We start from the raw sequence: 21,468 nt of genomic DNA, 5'->3' as shown, positions 1-21,468 counted from the left end.
AAATCATGTAGACTGTGCTATTCTTTAATTTCTGTTGAAATAAATGGTTCCAAATAAATCCCTCAATGGCCTTCTGGGCCCTGCTACCCTTGAGAAACTATCACTGCTTAAAGTAGGCTTAAGTGTTGCTGAATACTAGGCATGTATTTAAGGCATTAACATTTATAAATGAAAGCACTGTGCTTCATTAAAGTTTAAATTCATTCTTTAATAACAATGTTAAGTTTCAAAACCTGAAAAAAGGGGAAAAAAAACACTAAAGAAAATCTATGGCTGCAATGGAAGGAGAGGTGAAAAAAATTATCTAAGCGCCTCCAGAAATCAAATCCTGTTTTCCATAAGGCAAAGTGAGAAAGAAAGGGGAGACATACACATTTGGAAAGATGACCAGAAAAAGGAAATAAAGCCTCCCTTTCACTGAGGCTTTGCTGATGCTGAAGTACATGCACAGAACATTCTCCCACCTGCTATAGAGCAACATGGCCAACCTGGACTGCTCAGAGCACTACTCTCAGCTGCATCCCGGTGACACTGCAGTAAAAGATGCAGACTTGCTGAGAGAAAGTAGACAGCTGCTGGTGCACTGGAGGGAGAAAGGAAAACAAACACAGAGGAAAAGGACTGATATCAAAGAGGAGGAACCAAGAGGACTCTTACGCATGCAGGGCTTCATGGAAGTAACTGGAATTTGTAGGGGTCTTTCTCTCTCCAGAACAACCAAGGGCCAATGTGAGTGAGAATCCCACACTTTGAGGAGACAGCAGCCATCATGGTATAAAGCCACTTGTTCCTTCCAGTCAGCCTGTACCTGCTCAGTACCCTCCGATATTGTAAGGGCTCTCAAAAAAAAAAAAAAAAAAAAAAACAGCCACAACAAACCAGGGGAGAAAAAAAGAAAGTCAATGTCCATTTTGTGTGGCAATAGGGCACCCCTTTGATATCACTAATTATAATTCATCAGATGCTGAATTAATTTTGCTTTGGTTCTCCTGTTGTGCTCTTACACAACTCAGGCTTGCAACAGAAGACTGTTCTAGACTTTGCTAACGTTCACATAAAATGTGTATTTATTTAAACAGGCTGTACCACAGTGCCTTGTCTTTAGTTGTGCTCCTTTCTAACAAGTCACAGCATTCAAATGAAGGGTCTTGTTTATCAGCTCTCAGATCTCCTGACATCAGAGAACTGCTCTTGTTCTCCCACTTTTATTTCAGTCCTTCAGGGATACACAGATGTGATTGAAGAAGAAAATAGATTCAAGAAGACAAGAAACTATTTTATATGCCCAAATTATTTTAAAGCTCCCTCTGCTGCAAACTCAAGTCCCATTCAACTTTCATTTAAAGTTAAGTAAGTTCGAAAACACAGAAAAGGGCAAACTCCCCTTCCCCTGTCACTTAAAGAGGAATTTTATTGCACTGACGGGAGCCATTGCATTCTAAAGCAGCACCGGTCCCCTAAAAAACACTGAATAAACTCGCCTCTCCCTGCAGATGCCCTGCTGAGAGCAACAGGGCACTGACACATGGAGAAGAGAGCACTGAAGGTGACATCATCAATGTCTGCAAGTGTCTAAGAGAGGGAATCAAAGAGGATGAAGGCCGGCTTGAGTGAATGGGCACAAGAGTGAATGGGCAGAAACTGATGCACAGGAAGTTCCACCTGAACATGAGGAAGAACTTCTCTAAGTGTGCGGCTGCCCGCGCACCGAACGGATTCCACAGAGAGGCAGCGGAGTCTCCCTCACCGGAGATATTCAAGAGCTGTCTGGACACAATCCTGTGCCATGTGCTCTGGGATGACCCTGCTGGAGCAGGGAGATTGGACCCGATGACCACTGTGGTCCCTTCCGACCTGACCCATCCAGCGCCACCTGGCCTCACCCCACCGCCGCCCCCCGACGGCCCGGGGGCCGGGGGCACGGAGCCGCTGAGCCGCCCCCGGCCGGGCCCCGCTCCGGGCTCTACTCGGCCGCACGGCCCCACCAGCCCGGCCCCACCAGCCCGACCCCGCCAGCCCCGCGGAGCCGCCGCGCTCCGACCCCGGCACCGCGCTCCCGACCCCGGGACCGCGCCCCCGCCACGCCACGGCCGCGACCCCTGCGGAGCCCCGCGAGCAGCGCGGAGCGGCCCCAAGGCGGCCCCGCCGCCCCTCGCCGCGCAGCCCGGCACGCCGAGCCCACCTGGCGCCCCCGCCGCCGCCGCCGCCGAGGCCAGCGCCGCCCGCAGGGCCCCGGCTCCGGAACAGGAAAGCGGTGGGAGGCGCTGCGGGCGGAAACGCCGCCCGCCCGAGGGGAGCGGCGGCATGAGCGGAGCGGAGCCGGGGCCGGGGCCCGGCGGCGCCGCCCGGCCCGGCGCGGCCTCCCGGCGGCATTACCCGGCCCTGCCCGTGTGGGTGGTGGAGGACCACCAGGACGTGAGTGCCCCGCGCTGGGCTGCCGGGCGATGGCGAGTCCCCCGGGTGGGGCATGGGGAGCGGTTTCGTTTGTTCCTGTTTGTGTGAGTTTGTTGGTGGGTTTCTCCGCGGCGCGGATGGCAGCCAAGAGAAGTGCCCGGTGCGCTCACCGGCGGCCTCCCCGGGAGATGCGCTTTCCCGTCTTGTGTGCGGGTTCTCCGGGCGCTTCCTTGGGAACGGCCCTCCCCTCCGCAGCCACACACAAACCCTAAAGCTGCCTTCCCTTCCGCTGCTGAAACATCAATGAGCTTCAGCGCCCAGCTGACCTGATTTTCCTTCCCGATTCTGTGATGAGCTACTTATTGCCATGATCGCATTTTGGCATCTTTTAAAGCCATCATTGCTGAATGTTTTTTTGTCTTCTTTGTATCATAGATTGCTGTGATTTAAAGGGGATAATACCTACGTTACGCTGCTGTTATAATTTTCTAGCTATTAGTGGGATGCTTGGAAACTCAACCCTACCCAGTGTATGGCATGTCAGCAGAGGATAAGTAAATATAATCCCATCCCAGCTAGTAGATTGGCTCCCACTTGACGAGAAATGTTAAAAATCGGGAGGTTTGCGTTTTTTTCGTGGAGTCATTGAAAAGGGGAGTAAAGCAGGAATTGCTTTTGGACTGCTGCATCTAGTTTCTCATGAGGTTTTTTATAATAGCATAAACTGAGGCTTTAATCTTAAAATAACGGATTCTTTACTAGATTCTTTGCAAAGATAAAATATTAGTGTAGTAAAGTTTATTAAAGACGATAATTTTACAAATTTTAAGTACTTTAATACAATTCTTTTTTGCTAAGACTCAGTGAATATGCGATGCTGTGACAGCTGGTTTTTCATGGTACCCAAGGACTTGGAGTGTCACTGTGGTAGGAATTCTGACATAATGCTTCTTAATGGTCCTTCTTTGTTTTAGTCTCTATATTTCTGTTTTTAATTAGCTTAAAGTTCTATTAATACTATATATTTAATCTAAAATATTTTCACTCTAGGAATGTGGATGAATTGGCCTATCTTGTATAAAACATAAATGGCTTTTTTGTCCCAAAGTGTAGGAACTGTAAATTGGTGAGTTGCCTCATCTGTTTTTCACACTTCTGAGTGAAGAACTTCAGCAGGGAGTAAAGTTGGGCAGTTGAGAAAGGTCGTCTCTATTGCAAACAGTCATGGAGGGATTAGGAATTAATTCTTCAAGAGGAATAGGTTTAATGGTCAGCTAAAGTTTAAATCATGGTGGGGTCAGTTTTCAATCTGTATCACTTAACTTATAAGGGGCAAACTGTTTTTATCTCTATAGCACCAGTGCATGGTGAAGAAGCTTTATATCATGGAGAAAGAAGTACACAGTCAATGATCTGCAGAAGAGGAAAGACACTCCTGAGTCTTAGTTGTAAATGGAAAAAAAACCTCAAACATCTAGGAATTGAGTTGAATGGCTAGTGAGAAGAGCTGCTGCAAACAAGACTTCCTATAAAGAAGGGAAAAGGGTGTAAAGCTGTGACTCTTCAGCAGTTTTTCATTTGCAACACTTGGACTCAATAATGATTACTGTTCATGAGTTGTCTTGCCACTGGAGTTATTTCCCCTTTGTATTGTATTCTGTCTCCTCCTCCCTCTAATCCAAATTCTAAAGGAACTAAAGTGTATTGGTGGTTTTGCTGCTAAAGCTGTTGCATTTGTCAGCCCACTGGCTATCATTAAAATGTTTTTGTTTCTGTTGCTTTAGGTGCTGCCTTTCATTTATCGTGCCATTGCCTCAAAGCATCTTCCTGCCAGTAACATCAGTTTTGTTCATCTTGATTCCCATCCAGACCTTCTTATTCCTGTGAATATGCCTGCAGACACTGTATTTGACAAAGAAGCTCTTTTTAGGTATGTCCTGGGTACTGCATCAGAGTAGGCTTTAATTCTTGCTGCCTTTGATTCACACTGAATATTGCAATGACTGCCTAGGAAGGATGAGCAAAAGAGATATAAGTCAGATTCAAGTTGTATCTTCTGTCTTTTCACTTTTGCTGAAACTTTATTTTTAATGGCAAAAGTTTCCTTGCGTGTCTAGCAATTTAAGATGTATGAGTTTGCTTTGCATATTGGCTCAGCAGTGCATGATGGTGTTATCCCAAGTGGTTCCTCTGGATAACAGGAAAGCACTTTGCATGGATGCTTTGTCTGAAAAGCTGTAGTTATGAAACAATCTTTCTCTCTTCACACTAAAAAACTGTCGTTGAGATTGAAATAGCACATCTTTTGTTGGTATGCTGAGTATGTGAAGTAGAACAAGATGTTCCTATTACAATCATAAAGAACACTACCTAAGGTAGATAGGTAATAAGCCACTGTGATCTCTACTATTATCTTGCTCTTCCTGTTTTAAAATAAATAAATGTTTATTTTAAAATAAATATTTTAAAATAAAATTTCAAAATTAATAAACAGTATTTAAAATACTGTTTGCATCAGTATTATGGTGATTTACACCAATTACAAGCTGATGCATTTGGTGTACTTGAATCACCTTAGCCAGAGTCAATATTTTGTTCTCTTTATTGGATGAATAAAAGGTTTTGTGGACTCTATCACAAAATCATTTTATGCTTTGGGTTGGAAGGAACCTTAAAGATCATTTAGTTCCAACTCCCCTTCCATGGGCAGGGACATTTCCACTAGGCCAGGTTGCTTAGTCCCCATCTCACCTGGCCTTGAACACTTCTGGCCATGGGTCACCTACAACTGCTTGGACAGCCCATGTGGTGTGTCTCACCACACTCAGAGTGAAGAACTTCTTCCTTATATCTAATCTAAACACACACTCTGTCAGTGTAGACCCTTGTCCTGTGACTGCATGCCCTTGTAAAAAGTCCCTCTCCAGCTTTCTTGTAGTTCCTTTTGAGGTATTGGAAGGTACCATAATGTCTCTGTGCAGCCTCCAGGCTGAACAACCCCAACCCTCTCAACCTGTCCTCACAGGAAAGGCATTCCAGCCCTCTGGCCATCTTGGTGGCCTTCTCTGGACCATGTAATTGTTATGTGGGGGGCCCAGGCGTGGATGCAGCACTCCAGGTGTGTGGTTTCACAAGAGCAGAAAATGGGGGAAGAATCCCCTCCTGTGACCTGCTCATCATGCTTCTTTAGCTGCAGCCCAGGATACAGCTGGCATCATACACCTAAAAAAACAGGGTCTTGATAATGGGGAAAGATATTAATCCTGTGGATATGGATTGACTCACTTTAATTATTGGGATGATATTTAAAATACACTTGGAGCAGTTTACAGTAAAACAGTCTCATGAGGTCAGTTTGAAGTTATTTACAATAATGTTGATGATGTTCCTTGCACTTTTCCTCTCATGTATTAAGAGATAAAGGGCATAGAATCACAGAATCAGTAAAGTTGGAAGGGCCTCTAAGATTATCAAGTCCAGCCATGAACCTAACACTGCCAGGTCCACCACTAAGGAGTTTATAATCAAAGTGCCATGCCAAGAGTGAAGCCAATTCCACTCTAGGTCTGAACTTTTTTATACCTACTGCAGGCATTCTTGTTTTGTCTCATGAATAAAGATTTCCCTCTTTTTCTTTCTTTGTTGGTGTTACCCTTACATGTAGTACTAGTTTTAGATGATTTGCATGGGGGCCTTCAAGATGTGGAAGATGTTTGTGGTGTTCTTGACCATTTTTTTTCATAGGGAAAGTAACATTGCTATCTTCTGTCTTTCTCTACTGATTACAGTGAATTAAGTATTGAAAACTGGATTATGCCTGCTGTTTATGCTGGCCATATTTCTCAAGTAGTGTGGCTTCACCCATGCTGGGCTCAGCAGATCTCGGAAGGGAAACACAGTTTTCTGGTTGGGAAAGATGTATCAACAACAACTATCAGGTAAATTGTCTGATGACATATACTAGTAATATAAAAGCCATCTCCATTGCTTTTCACTGGAATTTTTTTGTTTTCTTGGATAAAGATGAACATTTAATTTGTATTTATAATTTCCTTAGAACCTAATGCAGTTACTCTTGTATCAACTTAGTCTTTGGTCTAACTAGTAAAATTGTTATTTGGTATCAGCCATGACTTTTTCTAGTGTGGAGTGGGTTTTTTTGTTTGTTTGGAGTTTTTTTAGTTTTGGAAGTTGATCTAGTTGAGCACTGAAACAGGCACTCAGGTAGTGAATTCTCCATCATTCGATAAAGGACAATTCACCTGAGCAGCTTCACCTAGCTTTGAAGTCAGTTCTGCTTTGATCAGATGATTGACTAGAAACCTCCAGTTGTCTCTTTGAATCTTAATTATTCTGTGATTCAAGTTTGGATCAGAGCCCCTCATCATTCTACAGGATGCAGTCCATAATAATTTTGCACTCACCATATTGCACTCACCATCATCCCACAGTGTTGGGATTTTGTGCAGCTTTAGGGGATATTTGCAAGTCATGTCTCTTGTGAGCATAGCAAAATAAATCTTTTGAAGCAAGTTTAACAGAAAACAGCAGAGAAATTCTTTGTTTTACCACCTTAAATAAAACACTTAAAGCTCTACAATTCTGAATCTGAAGCCTAAAGGGAACCTAAATGAATTTTTTTAAATAGCTAGTGCTTTCTGTTACATTTAATCATTTAGCCTATATATAGGAATAAGTCACGATGGCTCTCTCACTGGTGGCCTTAGCAGTCATGGAAACAATATTTCAGACTTCCTTTTGAAGACATTTTCTTCAAGGTTCTAGGCTTACCAAAACCATGAAGGAAGAAAGGGAAAGAGTCCTCATAAATACAAATGTCTTAAAAGTTTTGATGAGAAGAGATGGATAGGCAATAGATACAGCCTCATCATTAGTGGACACTAACGTACTATGAGCTCATGGTGAACCTCGCAGAATTTCTGGGAAGATGTGCTGTGCTTGCCTAGTCAACAAGATGGGGTTGTAATCCAGCCCCTGACCTTGACAAACTGAGGGTAATCCATCCACACGACACTGGGGAACTGAACTTTGAATTTCTCCTGCTTAGGAAATGATTTGTCTTTGTGGTTGATTGATGGTGATACCCTGTATTCAAATAAGGCCTTATCACAAGCAAGCAGTTCACACTTCTTAATCTTATTTGTAATTTGGGTTTATGATGATTAAGGCTTAATGTACTGCAATGCAGGTTGAAAATCCTGTTCTTTACATTTTCACTTTAAGCAGAAGTTTTAGTGTTGCTTTTGGCTGGTTAGTTGTTTTGTGGGATTTTTAAGTGGATTCAATTGATAGTTAGCTACTTGTCCTCTAGTTACCATGTTTGTCACTTAGGGAATGTGTTGGGGGTAAAAAAAAGTTAAATTCTACTTATGGATTCATAATATTGTACTTTTACTAAGTGTAAATATTTATGCATTTCAGGGCACTTCACAAACCCAACTATCATAATTTTCCCAGAAAATTACAAAACAAGACAAAAGCTTTGCAATCTTATGTGCCATAGTATCTTGTCAATTCTGGATGTTGTCTTTAAAATGCAATTCAATTTCAAATTAATCTTAGTAGCACATAAGGCATTATCTTTTTCTTATCCATTAAAACTTTGTAGGGCTATTATAATAAATATAGAGTGAATTTTATAATTTAAACCTGAAGATTAAAAGAAATAATTTTGTCTACACAGTTTTATGGATTTCATTAGCCATCAAACATCTTTTCATTCTTCTCTGGGTCCCTAAAGTATAAAATGCTTTTTCCTATGCTCTTTGCCAAAATGTGTATTAACTGGGATTTATTGTCAATTGTAGGGTTACAGGCACAGATAATTACTTCTTAAGTGATGGTCTTTATGTTCCTGCTGATCAGCTGGAAAACCAGAAGCCTTTAAATTTGCACGTCGTTCTCATCAATCCTACCAAATCATCAAACAGCAGTGAAGGAAGTGGCGAAGTAGCATCTGCTAAAAGACTGAAGCTAAATACAGATGACACAGCAAGTGCCACTTCTGCCTCTTCAGTGGCTCCTGCTGACTTTGATCACATCACTCAGAGTATGAAGAAAAAGGAAATGCAAAATGCAGGTGCCCTGAATGGGGCAGAAACTTCGGCAGAAGACTCAGCTTCAAACCATCTTAAAAACAGTGAATGCCCAATAAGGGACATTGCTAAAGATGTCTGCCAAGTACTGCAGAAGGGGGATGCATATGTTTTGGACATCGACTTAGACTTTTTTTCAGTTAAAAATCCATTTAAAGAAATGTACACACAGGTATGTATGGAAATTGAGTAGCCTCGTACCACTCACTAAAGAGTCCCAGCCCTAATATATATGTCTATGGAGAAACTCTCATCTAAGCTAAATTAACAGATTAGCTGATCATGGTTAATGATTCATGGTAACATTTTAAGGAGGTATTTCCATTTTAAAGAAGCATTTCTAAGGGAATGTATGTGGTAAAAAATTTCAACCAACAAACAGGAGGAGTTTCTTACACTTGGTATCAATATTGAGTGTATGTTCAAACTCAGGGATATACTCAACTTCTGCTTTTTGCTTGGGACATAAAAGCTATGCTTGGGTTCCCAGAGATTACCTTCCAAATACCCACAGCAAGATTCATCAGGGGAGATGAGAGCCTTTGTCATTTTTTACCCTCTATAACCTGAGCTTAGAAAGCCATGATGGTATCAGGAAACTGCCTTTCAAAAGGCACAGTAGTGTTGATTATCCAAAGAGTGGTACCTTGTCCTGATGAAAGGCTGTTATTCTCATTATTGTCTGCCATACTAGAGTAGGGAAATGATCTTTTTTGAAGGCTTTGAGGATTGGTTTTCTCATTTGAAGAGTCATTTTCTTACTGTTTTTTTCTTTTTCAAAGACAGAATATGAGCTTTTGCAAGAGTTGTACAATTTCAAGAAGCCACATAAAAATGCAACAGAGGTATGATGCTTCCTTGTGGAACGTATGAAGGAATGATTCTTTTTGTTTACGCAATGAAAATGAGTTACGACAACAGGAAGGAACCTATTGAAGGTGCTTAATGAAGTGGGCTCACATTAAGCTATGCAGCCAAATGCTAATCAGCAGCATCTTAGATTTTTTTTTCTATTAAATGTTTTGTTTGAATATGTGAATTGCATAAATATTTAGTATGAGTGTCAAAAATTGTTTCTGTAAACAAAATGGTAATTGGCATGAAAGGAATGAAAACCTAGTAAGTCACCAGCAAACTTGTTCTTTTTATAGTTTAACTGGGGTGGGGTGTTTCTTTTTTGGTTTTTTCGTGGCTGGTTCTTTTTTTCTTTTTTTTTATACCTCCCTCCAGGCTCTCCCGTTCCTTCCCTTGTTGCTCTTTCTTGATAGTCAGCGCTGTGATGAGTGTGTAATTGGTATTTCACCTTTTTGTTCAGATGTGGAAAGCATGGTATTATGCTAAGTACTGTAATGTACTTTTAATTTTATGTGCTGTGTACTTCTACAACATGGAAATACAGGCTTTCATAATCTTGTCTGAACACTAATACTGAGAGATTCAGCACAATTAATCATCACAAATAAGTGAAACCTAATTAATATGTGTGAATAAAAAAATAAAGAGACGTTGAATATTGGCAGATTGATTTTTATATTGCTTAGTTAACCAGGAATAAAAACAGGTACAGATTTAAAAGGTGGCTTTTTTAAATTTGTAGTGAGAAAACGAGGACAAAGTGAGATGATTTATTCTGAAGGTGTAAGGTTTCTGCAGGCATTTGTTATGATCCTCTTGAAAATATGTGCTGTAGGAATGAGTCGGTTGTTTCTGATTCCCCACTTCCAGTAGGTCAGTCATTACAGAAATTAAATCATAGGATAAGTCATGATGTTCTTACCTCTTTCTTTTCCCTAACATACTTTTGTGTATGCTTATTTAAAGGAAGACTTGCTGGATTGTGTTGAAAACCGTGTTCATCAGCTGGAAGATCTGGAAGCAGCATTTGCGGATTTGTGTGACACTGATGACGAAGAAACTCTACAGAAATGGGCTTCATATCCTGGGTAGGAGGTTTCTAAGAGGCCTAAATTGCAAATAGAAGCTTGAGAACTGATTAGTCCAGCATTTTGTTAAGAGAGAAGGATAGGATCTCTGCAAGTATACGCTTTTTTCTTTAGTCCTAGAGGAGAAAGAGACAAAACAAAAGGAAAGGCAGTCTACTGTCTTCAGCACTACTGTTAGCTTTGGAAGCTCAGTCTTGTACAGCTTCATGCAAGTTTTGTTGTCTATGGGTGGAGGCATATTTGGTGACTAAAACCTTGGTCATCAGTGTGTAGCACAGCTCTCAATAAAGGCAACAAGCCGAGGAGGACATGGAGAAGCAGTTCTTTAGTGCTCCCAAAGGTTCTGCTTTCTTTGGAAAAATGGAAATTCATGGAACTGTACCTGAGCAACAGTCTCCACTAAACATCTGAACTGCATCACTCCGCTTTTAAACTAGATGTTTTCACATGAAAAGTTTTCAGGTGGAAAGGGACAGGGAAAGTCTGAGCTTTTCCTTGATAGGAAAAGCATTCATTTTCCACATCAAATGCAGCAGTTACTGTACAATCTCTCTAACAGTGACAAGAAGTATTTCCTATAAAGTTCATATACTTTTGAGCTGCAGCAGCTTCTCTGCAGATATACCCTAAAAGAAGCACAAGGAAGACTTGCCAGAGGCAGGTATAAAAATAGGGGCTTTATAAGAAAGACCTGGTGAAACAGCACAATAATACTGATAATTTCTATTTTTGCAAGTGCAAGATGACAGAGGAGCAAATTTCCTTTTCAAATCCTAGGCCATGATTTCTACTTCCTTGGTTTTTTCCTCACCTTTTTTTTTTCTAGCCATTTAAGGTATATAAATGTTTCCAACTGTTTGTAAAAAATTTCGGTTTTGTTTTCACTCCAGAATGAAGCCACTTGTTCAACTAGTTCACAGTTTGAAAACCAGGATGGAAAGCCCAGACTATGAAATGGTAGGTGACAAAAAGCAGAAAGCAGACAGATGTCAAAAGCATAGCTTCAGCAGAGAGGGAGAGAGTCATACTTCCTTTCAGACTTGCTTCTTGATTCAGAACTTCCTGTGATTTTGGTAATTTTCCTCAGGTTTTATGTCTTACTACTAAGACCAGCTTTTCCTTTCAAAGCTGCTGACATTCTAGCCTGCTTGTCTGTCTACATTTAGGCAACTTTAGTGTGATCTCCCAGGACTGTTATGTCTTGGGCTGCATTCTCTGAATGGAGGCTAAATTTCACCAGTCTGTTGGTCTCCTTTGTAGAACTTAAAATAAGGTACTTATTTATAACTTACCACAGCTATATCATCTTCAAGGACTCCAACATACTCTGAATTCATAAGAAGAGGTACAGGGTACTGGAGATAATGAAATAATCCATACAACCTCCCGAATTTTACTTGTTTAAGAGGTGCAAGTTACCTGATGGGCTAGGGATGGTATCCTAAAGACTGTCTACATGCATAAGCTATATTGATAATTCATCAACAGAAATGAAATCTCTCTTTAATTTACCCACAGGTCCATCAGGCTGGTCTGACCTGTGATTATGTGGAGCTTCCTCACCATGTTAGCACTGAAGATGAGATTGAAGGCCTCATACAATCCATTAAAGTTCTACTGACAGATCTGCCCAAGCCCACACTGGTGACAGTTGCTCGGTAAGACTGTGCAGATATTTTGACTTCAAAATATTCAGACTATGCTTATGAAGCTAAATGATCCTGTCTGCACAGCACTAGTTCTGTTAAAGTGGAAGCCTGACAGTGCTTCAGCACAGGTTATATAAAGGCAGTGTTGAGGCCTTGTGTGTGTTGGGATTGATAGCTGTTACTGGAGTTCATACATCTCTACTTGTGGTACTTGAGCTAATTAGGGCAAAGGTGGCTTGGGCTGAAATCCCACCTTCCTTACTCTGTTACTCTAGGGTTTGTTGCGCTACAGATAGGACTTCTTTTTTTCAGTGAAACTTTTGTTGGAATGAGTTTTCATCTAGTAGACTAAAAGGCATTTATATTCTTCAAAGTTCTAGTAAAACTTCATTGTGGGGTAAAAGTTAGGCTTCCAGAACTGTAAAGGTTTTATTTAGAATAACAGAATGGAGTTTGAAGCCAGAGACGTGGGAGAACCAAAGAACTGGCCTGAAAAAATCTTAATTTGAAGACCACAGTGTGCCTCTTGACAAATTATTGCAATTTAATCAGTCAGAAATACTAATTGTGCTCTTAAAGCACCAGCAACAATAGCAGAAGCTGATATGAAACTGGTTTTGGCAACAAGAACTAATATGGCTAATGCCTGCAAAAAAATGAAGTCTATTCCCTGGGCCAATTGCAGGGTTATTATCCACTGCTGTGGAGAAACCAGAATCATCTCTGTAGATCTTAACAGATAAAAAATTCAGGAAACCAGTTTTTACTTGTATCTGAAGGTGATTAATAGATGCTGTAAAAAATGCTATATGCCAGGTATTGTGAAGATGTTTTTCAGGTTTTCCTGCCTGCTTTACCAGTAGCATTTGAATTTCTTAATCTAAATTTTGTCTGTGTCCTTTAATTAGATAATTTCTTTGAACTTTGACTGCCAGGGTGTTCTGTACCAGATTCAGGAAGAGAGTAGAAAGAACAGGAAAGATTAGATCATGTTCCTGATCTGCTGCAGACTTTCTATTAAACTTAAAATGTAGTGCTAAGAAGCACAGCACTATGCTTCAAAGGGATACTGGGAGGCAAAACTTGTTACAGTTTGAAAGAAGCTTCAGCCTAGCCACAGGGCATTGCAGGAGTACACAGTGTGGTTATGGTTGTGATATCTGTATTCCCATGATTTTATTTTTTTTTTTTTACAGATCAAGTTTGGATGATTACTGCCCTTCAGAGCAGGTTGACATCATTCAAGAGAAGGTTCTCGATTTACTGCGTTCTGTGTATGGCTCACTGGATGTGCACTTAGATTACTCAAGCACTTCATCTGCTTCGTGACCTTTCTTTGTGTGTTGCTGTCTATATAGAGGATTAATTTAAATTGTTCATTAGCTGTGATTGTAGGGTGAAGACTGCTGTTATTTCAGCAGGTGGCACTAGAACCCAAGCTGATCAAGCTAGGGTTTGAGTTGCATTGCTTTCTCCACTTCGGCTGCATCTGAACTGTTACCTGTTTGGCTTTGTAATTCTTATTTTTACTGTCATGTTTCTTAAGAAACATGTGCAAGAGAAACAACTTTTTGTCTATAAATTGAGAGGTTATGTCCCATTTCTTTGTGTCTGTAAAAAAAATAAAATACATAATTTCTTAAAATGGTTTTCCATTATGTATGTTTTTTGTAATTTGGTAACAGATTTGCTCCTGAGTTGTATTATGTCTTTTAAAAACTGGTCTTAAAAAAAATGCCCTTAAAACTGTTGGTCTATGTAGTGATCTTTCCTATCTCTTGTGCTGGGATACCCTCTCATTTCTCTAGAGCAGCACTTAGCTTCTGTCCCATCCATAGAATATAATTTATGTTTATTTTCTGTTTCACTAATGTCTTATTTTGCCTTAGAGTATTTTATTGGTGGCTTAGGTAATACCCCTAATGTACAGACATTGGGCTTGGTATTTTCACTTTTACATTATTTTGAGGATAAAAAGTATGTGTGCATGTGCATGGTTTTATGTTTTAAATCCTGTAAGGAATTGATGGCTCTTCAGAAACAAAGATTTTGCTTCACTGAAGTCAGCAGCAAAACTTTCTGTACCAGGTTTTCACTCATTTTGGTATTGCTATTTAGGTAATAACAGTTCTAGAACTACTTAATTCAGAAATCAATATAGTTATAGAGAATACTGGCACTTTCAGAGGAAAAAACCCCACAGCATTTATTGGGAATGAAACTGAAATAGGAAAGAAAATGCTACCTAGAATATGGTCTTTTATCATGAATAAATTTTGCTTGTAGTTTCTTCTGAAATAACGGAGTTCATTTGCTAACTTTGCTTTACAAAGACTTTGTTCACTTTTAGAGTTTTTTACTGCTTCCGTTGTTGGTAAAAATGACTATATTATAGATTGTAAATATATCATTCCTTTAAAATATTTGTTCTAGTAGAATACATTCCATGACCATGGATCCGTTCTATTTGTGGTTTTGTGACATGCCTGTCACAAGGAGCCTTGGAGCCAATATCCTTAATACTTCATCAATTATGAACAGCCATACATCACATGCAGCAATGAGGTGCAGTCAGATATGTGCTGCTTGTGGAAAGATTGGGTTTTTTTAAAGATCAAGATCCTTCATGCTGGGCTTTTCTAAGGTTGTAGAAAACAAAAAACCCATGTGGGGCATGGCTGAGCCCCTCCTGGGTGGGCAGGTAAGAACCAGTTTTCCTTGGGGAAAGCCTGGGCAAGGGAGGGCAAAATGCTGCCTGGCAGCCAGGGCTGAGGGATCCAGGTGGGGGAACTTTTAGTATGGACCAAACCAAACAGTGCCTGCATCTCTGCCTGGGTGCTGCTCTGGGGTGCCTTGTTTGGTGGGGTAACAAAATTAAACTCAATTCTTTGCATTTTATCTGTGGTCTTGTGGTTGTTCCTGTGCCCTGCCTATCCTGGTTCATGCGCACGTGTTCACAGTTTTGCAGAATCAAAATAGCATCCTGAATTGTCTATTTGTTTTTCAAGTTAATTAAGAAATCTTCCTTTCAAGCATAGTTTTTGTTTATGAATGTCAAATTGTTGTCATCTGAAATCTCTGACTAATAGTCTGTGTATATGGCAGAAAATGCCAGTCTCACATAATAACAAAACATTAATTTCTACATTAACGACATTTGCAAGGTTGTTTTTTACTTTGGTGAAATGTAATCAAGCCAAGCCAGAAACAGGTGTCTTTATTTCTTGCTTTTGCCCTATAGGGCTTCTTTATTAACCAGATGCACAAATCCTCCATTCCCTGTGTCTGTCTCATTTTCTTCTCAGCCTATTTCAGAATAATGTATTATGCAGAACAAGACAGTGAAATGCAGTGCATAACTCCTCTAATCAGCGCTGCAAGGATGGAACATGAAGGCCCATTAGAAATAAACCCATCTGAGGATATTTGCATAGCAGCACTGTCTAAGTCAGCAGCTTCATATTGGCTCTTGTGTCTAGATGCGTCTGGCAGCATGGAGGAGTAAGGATGCCCACTTTGGAGGGCATTTGCAGATATTCCTCAGTGGTAGAGATAGTTCTGTTGTAATTGTGGCTCAGCTTCCAAGATGCATCATCAGCCTGAGCAACCACACGCACATTTGTGCGCAGAATGAAGTAGAGCCTTAAACCAGATATGCTGAGCAGCCTCTGCCTTCCCTATGCATCACCAGCTCTGCACCCCAGCCGCACTGTGGATTCCCAGCTTGTCACTGTGGAACAAAGTGAGCTTTTCCAAGAAGAATGAACAGGGGATGAGTCAGATGGTGGAGGTTACTGTGTTCTCTGTTACCATTTCTTCCCTTCCTTGAGGCTTCTGTCTCAGTGTCTGTGGCAGCTCTGTCCCTTCCTGTCTTTAGTAATGATGCTGTGAGTCAGTCACCCTAGACTTGGTCAGAGCTGGACTGTGGGGGTTGAAGAGTCAACTCCATAAATACCTTCTTTCTGCTGCTACTGAGGAAGAAGAAGAAAATTCTCCAGCAAGATGAGTCTTGGGGAATGAGACCCTTCCCTGGAGGTATCTAAAAATCTACATCTGTGGCACTTAGGGCTATGGTTTATTGATGAACTTGGCAGTGTGAGGTTCATGATTTAACTCAATGATCTTAGAGGTATTTTCCAACCTGAACAGTTCTATATTTCTAGGACCTCTCTCCTTATCCAAGGAACATCCAAGGAACAGCACTGGAAGATCCCCTCCTGTCCTGCTTGATGGCACCTGTTGTCCCCATCAGTGTCACAAACCCTTTGTAAGTCCCAACCACTCTCAGGAGGAAGGATGAAAGACCTTCATTTTCTGCCTTCAGCTTTCAATGTCACTTGCAAGAGGAAATATTCTGTCCTCACAGCAGAGGTGCAGCTCCCACTCCACAGTGTAGATAGTCAGGGACACAGTAAATGCAGTCCCAGCTCCTGCTTTGGCACAAATTCCCTCACTGCCATCAGGTTCAGCCACAGACCAGTCCTGGGAGAGAGGCAGAGTGGCTTAGTTTTACAATGACCCCAAAAGAGAATCATATCAGCCTCCCAAAACTATTTTTATTCCTTACTTGCCTTTGAGGCTGTGGATCACTGTCTGCCCTGCTTCTCTGTCACAAGCACAGCTCTGGAAGGTGCTGGGTCCCTTCATTGGTGCTCACTTCCCCACAGACATAAAGTGACTCCCAACTCCCCCCTCTCTCAGATAAAGGAGCTCTCATCTGCAAAGGAAAGCTTTACACACTGTAGTCCCAAGCATTCAAGAAGTGGCTCTGGCCTGAATTTTTGTCTGGTTTTGTGTATCAGTTGGGTATTATTTTTATAGTTTTATTGCAATTTCCTTTGAGCTTAAATAATTTCAAACAGGAGTACTCACCTTCTCAAGAAAGAAGCCATCTTATTGGAGAGAGAAAAATCATTCCAGTGTTCCCTTGCAAGTGCTAATTATGTATTTTCAGCAGCTTCCATGAACATCCTGGTGGTTTTGCATATCTTCTACCACAGGGGATTGCGCTGTCTGCTGGGCTGCATTCTTAGGGATTTCATGCCTTTAGCAGATGTGTTAGCATACTGTTTTACTCAAGGTCCTTGCCAAAACAAATAAGTACTAATTTGTGTTTGTCTTTCACTGCTTTACAGAATGAGGTCCATTGCAAACTTAGGGCTAGGTGTCCCAAAACAAGTCTAAAATATGTCCATCTCTTGCCTGCCCTAGGCAATACTAAATCTTCTTTAATGTATGATGTCACAATGTACGGTTAATAAATATCTCCCAGCAGAGTTACTAATACAAATATTATACTGAATATCGCTGTACTACATTATTTTCTAATGTTTATGTCCTTTGCACTCTGCTTGCTATCCATCATCTCTTCCAGCATTTCTTGTAATTGCTTCTAAACATGCTTTGGACAGCACAAATTTAATAAGACTACAAGGTGTACAAAAGCCTTCTGGAACACTGTGCCCTGCACCAGGTGGTCCTTCCCCACTGCTTGATTTTGCTCAGCTCTGAATATTAATGACCAAGCTAACTCAAATCCCTGGCTTTAATGTATCAAAGCCTGCCTTGGGATTTTCTTCTTTTTGCTTCAACTTTATTTATTTTCTCACTCTAAGTACAAGTCACCAGCTACCCAATTCCTACTGACGCTGAATGTCTGATATCATTTGTGTAATTCCAGTTGCCCAGACTCAGATGCCCCTTGTTTCAGTAAGACCACTAGCTTCCCTGAGTCACTCCCTACCTTAGCTCTAGGCCAGTCATTAAACTGAGACCTGGCTGATACTCCTCAGTAAATCCTGATATTTTTATTTTAAGTGGCATTTTAGGTAAGTCTGTAACTAAAGTCAGAATATGGATGTATTTTTGTTTCTGTACCTCTAGGTGCTATTTTATTTAAATTAATATGGCACTGCTCAAAGCTAGCTCATAAAAGTTCCTTAGAAGTACAAGTCAAAAGCTGATGCATTAGTGACTTTAATTTCCCAGATAGTCCAAAAGTGTTCGTGAATGTAACAATATCATGTCAGACAGAAATACTTCACTGATAAGGCTTTTCGTTTCCTTGTTTATAAGTTGCAGTAATAGAAATACATTTGTGAAATACATTTGTAAAATACTTATGGTACTCTGGTTTTTACAGGAAATTTGACAAAATGAAATCTGCAGATTAAAAGTTCTGTCTTTGATGAGGTTATGGATGCTGCTTCCTTTCTAATAAGTGACTCCATGTATCATTAGACAGTACAAGAATCTAGTAGTTCCCTTTTCTCCCTGTTTCTCAGATTTCAAGGAGGCTAGCAATTTTAGCAACAAAACTCTATTCCCTCCTCTCCCAGCTACTCATTCTTGGATTTTTTAGATCTAGCTTCTTGCCTTGGTTCTCTCCTTTTTTTCTTCCAAGCCTTTAATTCTTTTGACATTTTCTCACTCTAGACAGCAGATCATTACTAAACTCTAGAAACACATTAGGCACAGAACACTTCTATGCCCTGAATGCCTCATTCTTTAAACCATAACCTTGTGCACAATGCAGAGCAAGTGACACTAAAATCATCAACAAGAAATCTTACTAAGAAACTATTTATGCAGCCATGCTGCTCAAGCCTGTTGCCAAAATATCCTCATAATTAGGTCCGACAGCTGAAATGAAGGACAATTCAGTGAACAAAATACCAGGGACTGGCCTCATGGAGAAGAAACACTTTTGAAGCACTGAATGCTATTGGGGATGAATTCCCACTATTATTTTTTTTTGCTGCTGCCTGTGATTCATCAGGTTTCTGAGGAAATCCTGGTAAATGCCTGCCACAGGCCAATAAATATTTGAAATGTGACTGGAAACAGAAGAGAGTCTGATTACTTAAAGATTTTTTAGAAGAAAATTCCAAATATAAATGTGATCTATAATCCCTTTCTCTTGTGTCTTACATATTTTCCCAACCTGCCAAAGATACTTCCTCAAATTTCCATTTCTCCCATTTGTAGTTTTCAGTCCTATTTTTGGGGCCTAATTTTATAATTAATAATTCATAATTATTGTTTAAGTAACTAGAAAAATTCACCTCTTCTTTGATTCACTGGCAATAGTGAAACATTGACATTTTTATCTGTAATTGTATTAATGTGTAAGAATTTTTCATACTGGCTCGGTCAACATTTTTTATGTTTTAAATGTATTTGATTCAATGTGGAGTCTAATTTTTGTATGATTAAAGAAATGTATGAATATAAATATTTTCATCTGAAAAATTTAATATATTAATTGAAATAAGATCAAAATGTTACAACTTGCATACTTCAGAAGAAAAATAAATTAAAAAAAAATATCCTAGCAGTAGCTAAGAATAAGAGTATTCCTGGGACAGCTGACCTGAAATGGCCAAAGGCCTATTCCTTAACACAGAATGTCATGCCAGGATATAAACTGGAGGAGTTACACAGAAAGGAGTCTGACTGATGCTCAGGGACAGGCTGGGTATCAGCAAGCAGGTGCTGAGCAATTGGATTGTATATAATTTGTTTCAATTGGGTTTTAGCTCGCCCTCTTCCTCTCCCTTAGTATTATTGTTGTTGTCATGATCATTATTATTATCATCATTATATTATCCATTGTTATAATTATTAAACTGTTTTTATCTCAACACAGGATTTAATTTTTTTTTCCAGACTCTCCTTCCCATCCTATCATGGGCAAATTACAGCACATTTTATACCTAGATATACAAAGAAAATTATCATTGTATTGTATGGCATATTACTAATCAATTAAGACAAGTAAATATGCAATTCAACTTGTAAACCTAGGGTACGTATGACAAGTATGTCATCAATGTCTTTAGATATTTGGCCATAGAAAGCATTTTAAAGAGTTACCAACAGCTTATTGCTCTCCCATCCCAGAAGAATCTGTAGCTAAATTCCATAGCTGGAATCCATACAATGCAGTCCCTGATGAGTGCATCAGTGTGTCCCTGCAGCCGTACTCACAATCTGTAATGATACAGTGCACAGCAGTGCATCTTTTATTAAGACTAATTTTAGACATACATCAATCTTCATCAACATATACTTCACTGAACCTTCACAATCACAGTGAGTGTTCCACTGAGTAAAGGAGAAAAGGAAGAGGGAAATATAATTCCATTATTTGCCATGTTTATTACTAGAAAATGTTTGTGTCTGTGGTTCTTTGTATTTGTGATTTAGCAGTGAAAACACAGGATCTAGTAAGTTGTTTGTGAAAGATGACAACTAAGTGCCTTTGACATTATATCAAATTTGTTTATGCTCTTAGAGTTCTCCCCATGGCCACTAGGACCAATGCTGTGGCTATGCTTTGATGGTACAATTTTGATTTTCAGAATTATGTATTTCCTGAGGCTGGAATAATACTAGATGCAATCAGTCTGCTGGTAAAGGTCAAGTCGTATATGTATTGCTTTTTAAACAATGATAGCTATAGAGAGGGAAAACATCTTTGTTTTCTTTGGATTATAAGAATGTAAAATGAAACACAAAGGGAAAACAATGTGTTGTTTGTATTTGGCACGTAGGGAAAACTGATTTTCCAGTTGCAAAGCATAAGCCTGAGAAGAAATTTCTGGACAAAACAATTTTCTATGTTTTCCCAGGAGCAAGAATTCTGTGTAGTCACACACACAAGTCACATTGATATTTGAAGAGGCAGAAAAATAATCCCAGCTTTAGTCTGGAAGCTTTAATTACGTCATAAACTGAGGAAGATTTCAGGACAACAAAAGATGGTGGTGGTGATTCTCCAGTCCTGCAAGGAAAAGACAATGACAGACCTACTTACCTGCCCTGTGTAATAAACCATCATGTGAAAGGATGTGAATTAACACTTTAAACCCTGTTCATCCATAGATGGAAGAAAAAAGAAACAATTTGGTCTGTAGCAGAGCTAGAGAAGTTCTCAAAAATGTGTAGCCTTCTAAAGGAATGAGACATCTATCACCACCATATGGTGGGACTGAGTGTGACTGTTGTTCTCCACCTTCCCTTTCCCCAGATGAGTGCTGGCTGGCCCTTTTCATCTTCTTCCAGCAAATTCTGGGGTGGATTAGCAGAGGTGAAAGGGAAATTCATGGATCAGCAAACCAGAGTATTTTGGAACCAAAGACAGCTCCAGAATATCTGCAGCGGGAAAACACAGATCAGCAACAAGATCAGCAACAACACATGCAATGGACACAGCTGTTCTCTGAAACACAGGTTGACCAAGATAAGACATTTCCATGCAACACTGAGCCTGTGAAAAATACATGCCTTGATGACGCTTATCTGTGAATACACTTTTACTAGGTTTGAAGGTTTTCCTAACAATTGGATAAAGAGATGACAGAA

General features: G+C 40.2%; 2 protein-coding genes across 4 annotated transcripts in view; one reads left to right on the top strand and one right to left on the bottom strand.

Annotated features, from left to right (window-relative positions):
- The window catches only part of DROSHA (drosha ribonuclease III), a 71,283-nt gene extending 69,055 nt beyond the window's left edge, over nucleotides 1–2,228 (bottom strand). The window contains exon 1 of one of the 3 annotated variants that reach the window (XM_058027776.1): nucleotides 2,183–2,228. The gene's annotated coding sequence lies outside the window, so the exon portion shown is untranslated. Of the gene's footprint in view, nucleotides 1–464; nucleotides 725–2,182 lie in introns of those variants that run through there. The other 2 variants (XM_058027784.1, XM_058027795.1) reach the window with 2 other exon arrangements.
- Nucleotides 2,229–2,304: 76 nt separating this feature from the next.
- C1H5orf22 (chromosome 1 C5orf22 homolog) lies at nucleotides 2,305–13,747 on the top strand. Its single transcript, XM_058040599.1, has 9 exons — nucleotides 2,305–2,415; nucleotides 4,179–4,324; nucleotides 6,183–6,332; nucleotides 8,223–8,682; nucleotides 9,293–9,355; nucleotides 10,332–10,453; nucleotides 11,344–11,410; nucleotides 11,972–12,111; nucleotides 13,299–13,747. The coding sequence occupies exons 1-9, from the start codon at nucleotides 2,305–2,307 to the stop codon at nucleotides 13,429–13,431; spliced, it is 1,392 nt and encodes a 463-aa protein (XP_057896582.1). The 3' UTR covers nucleotides 13,432–13,747.
- Nucleotides 13,748–21,468: the final 7,721 nt, after the last annotated feature.

Source organism: Melospiza georgiana, chromosome 1 (genome assembly GCF_028018845.1).
Source record: "Melospiza georgiana isolate bMelGeo1 chromosome 1, bMelGeo1.pri, whole genome shotgun sequence".
Taxonomy (NCBI): Eukaryota; Metazoa; Chordata; class Aves; order Passeriformes; family Passerellidae; genus Melospiza; species Melospiza georgiana.
Note: the sequence above shows the minus strand (reverse complement) of the source record. Positions and strands in the feature narration are given on the sequence as shown.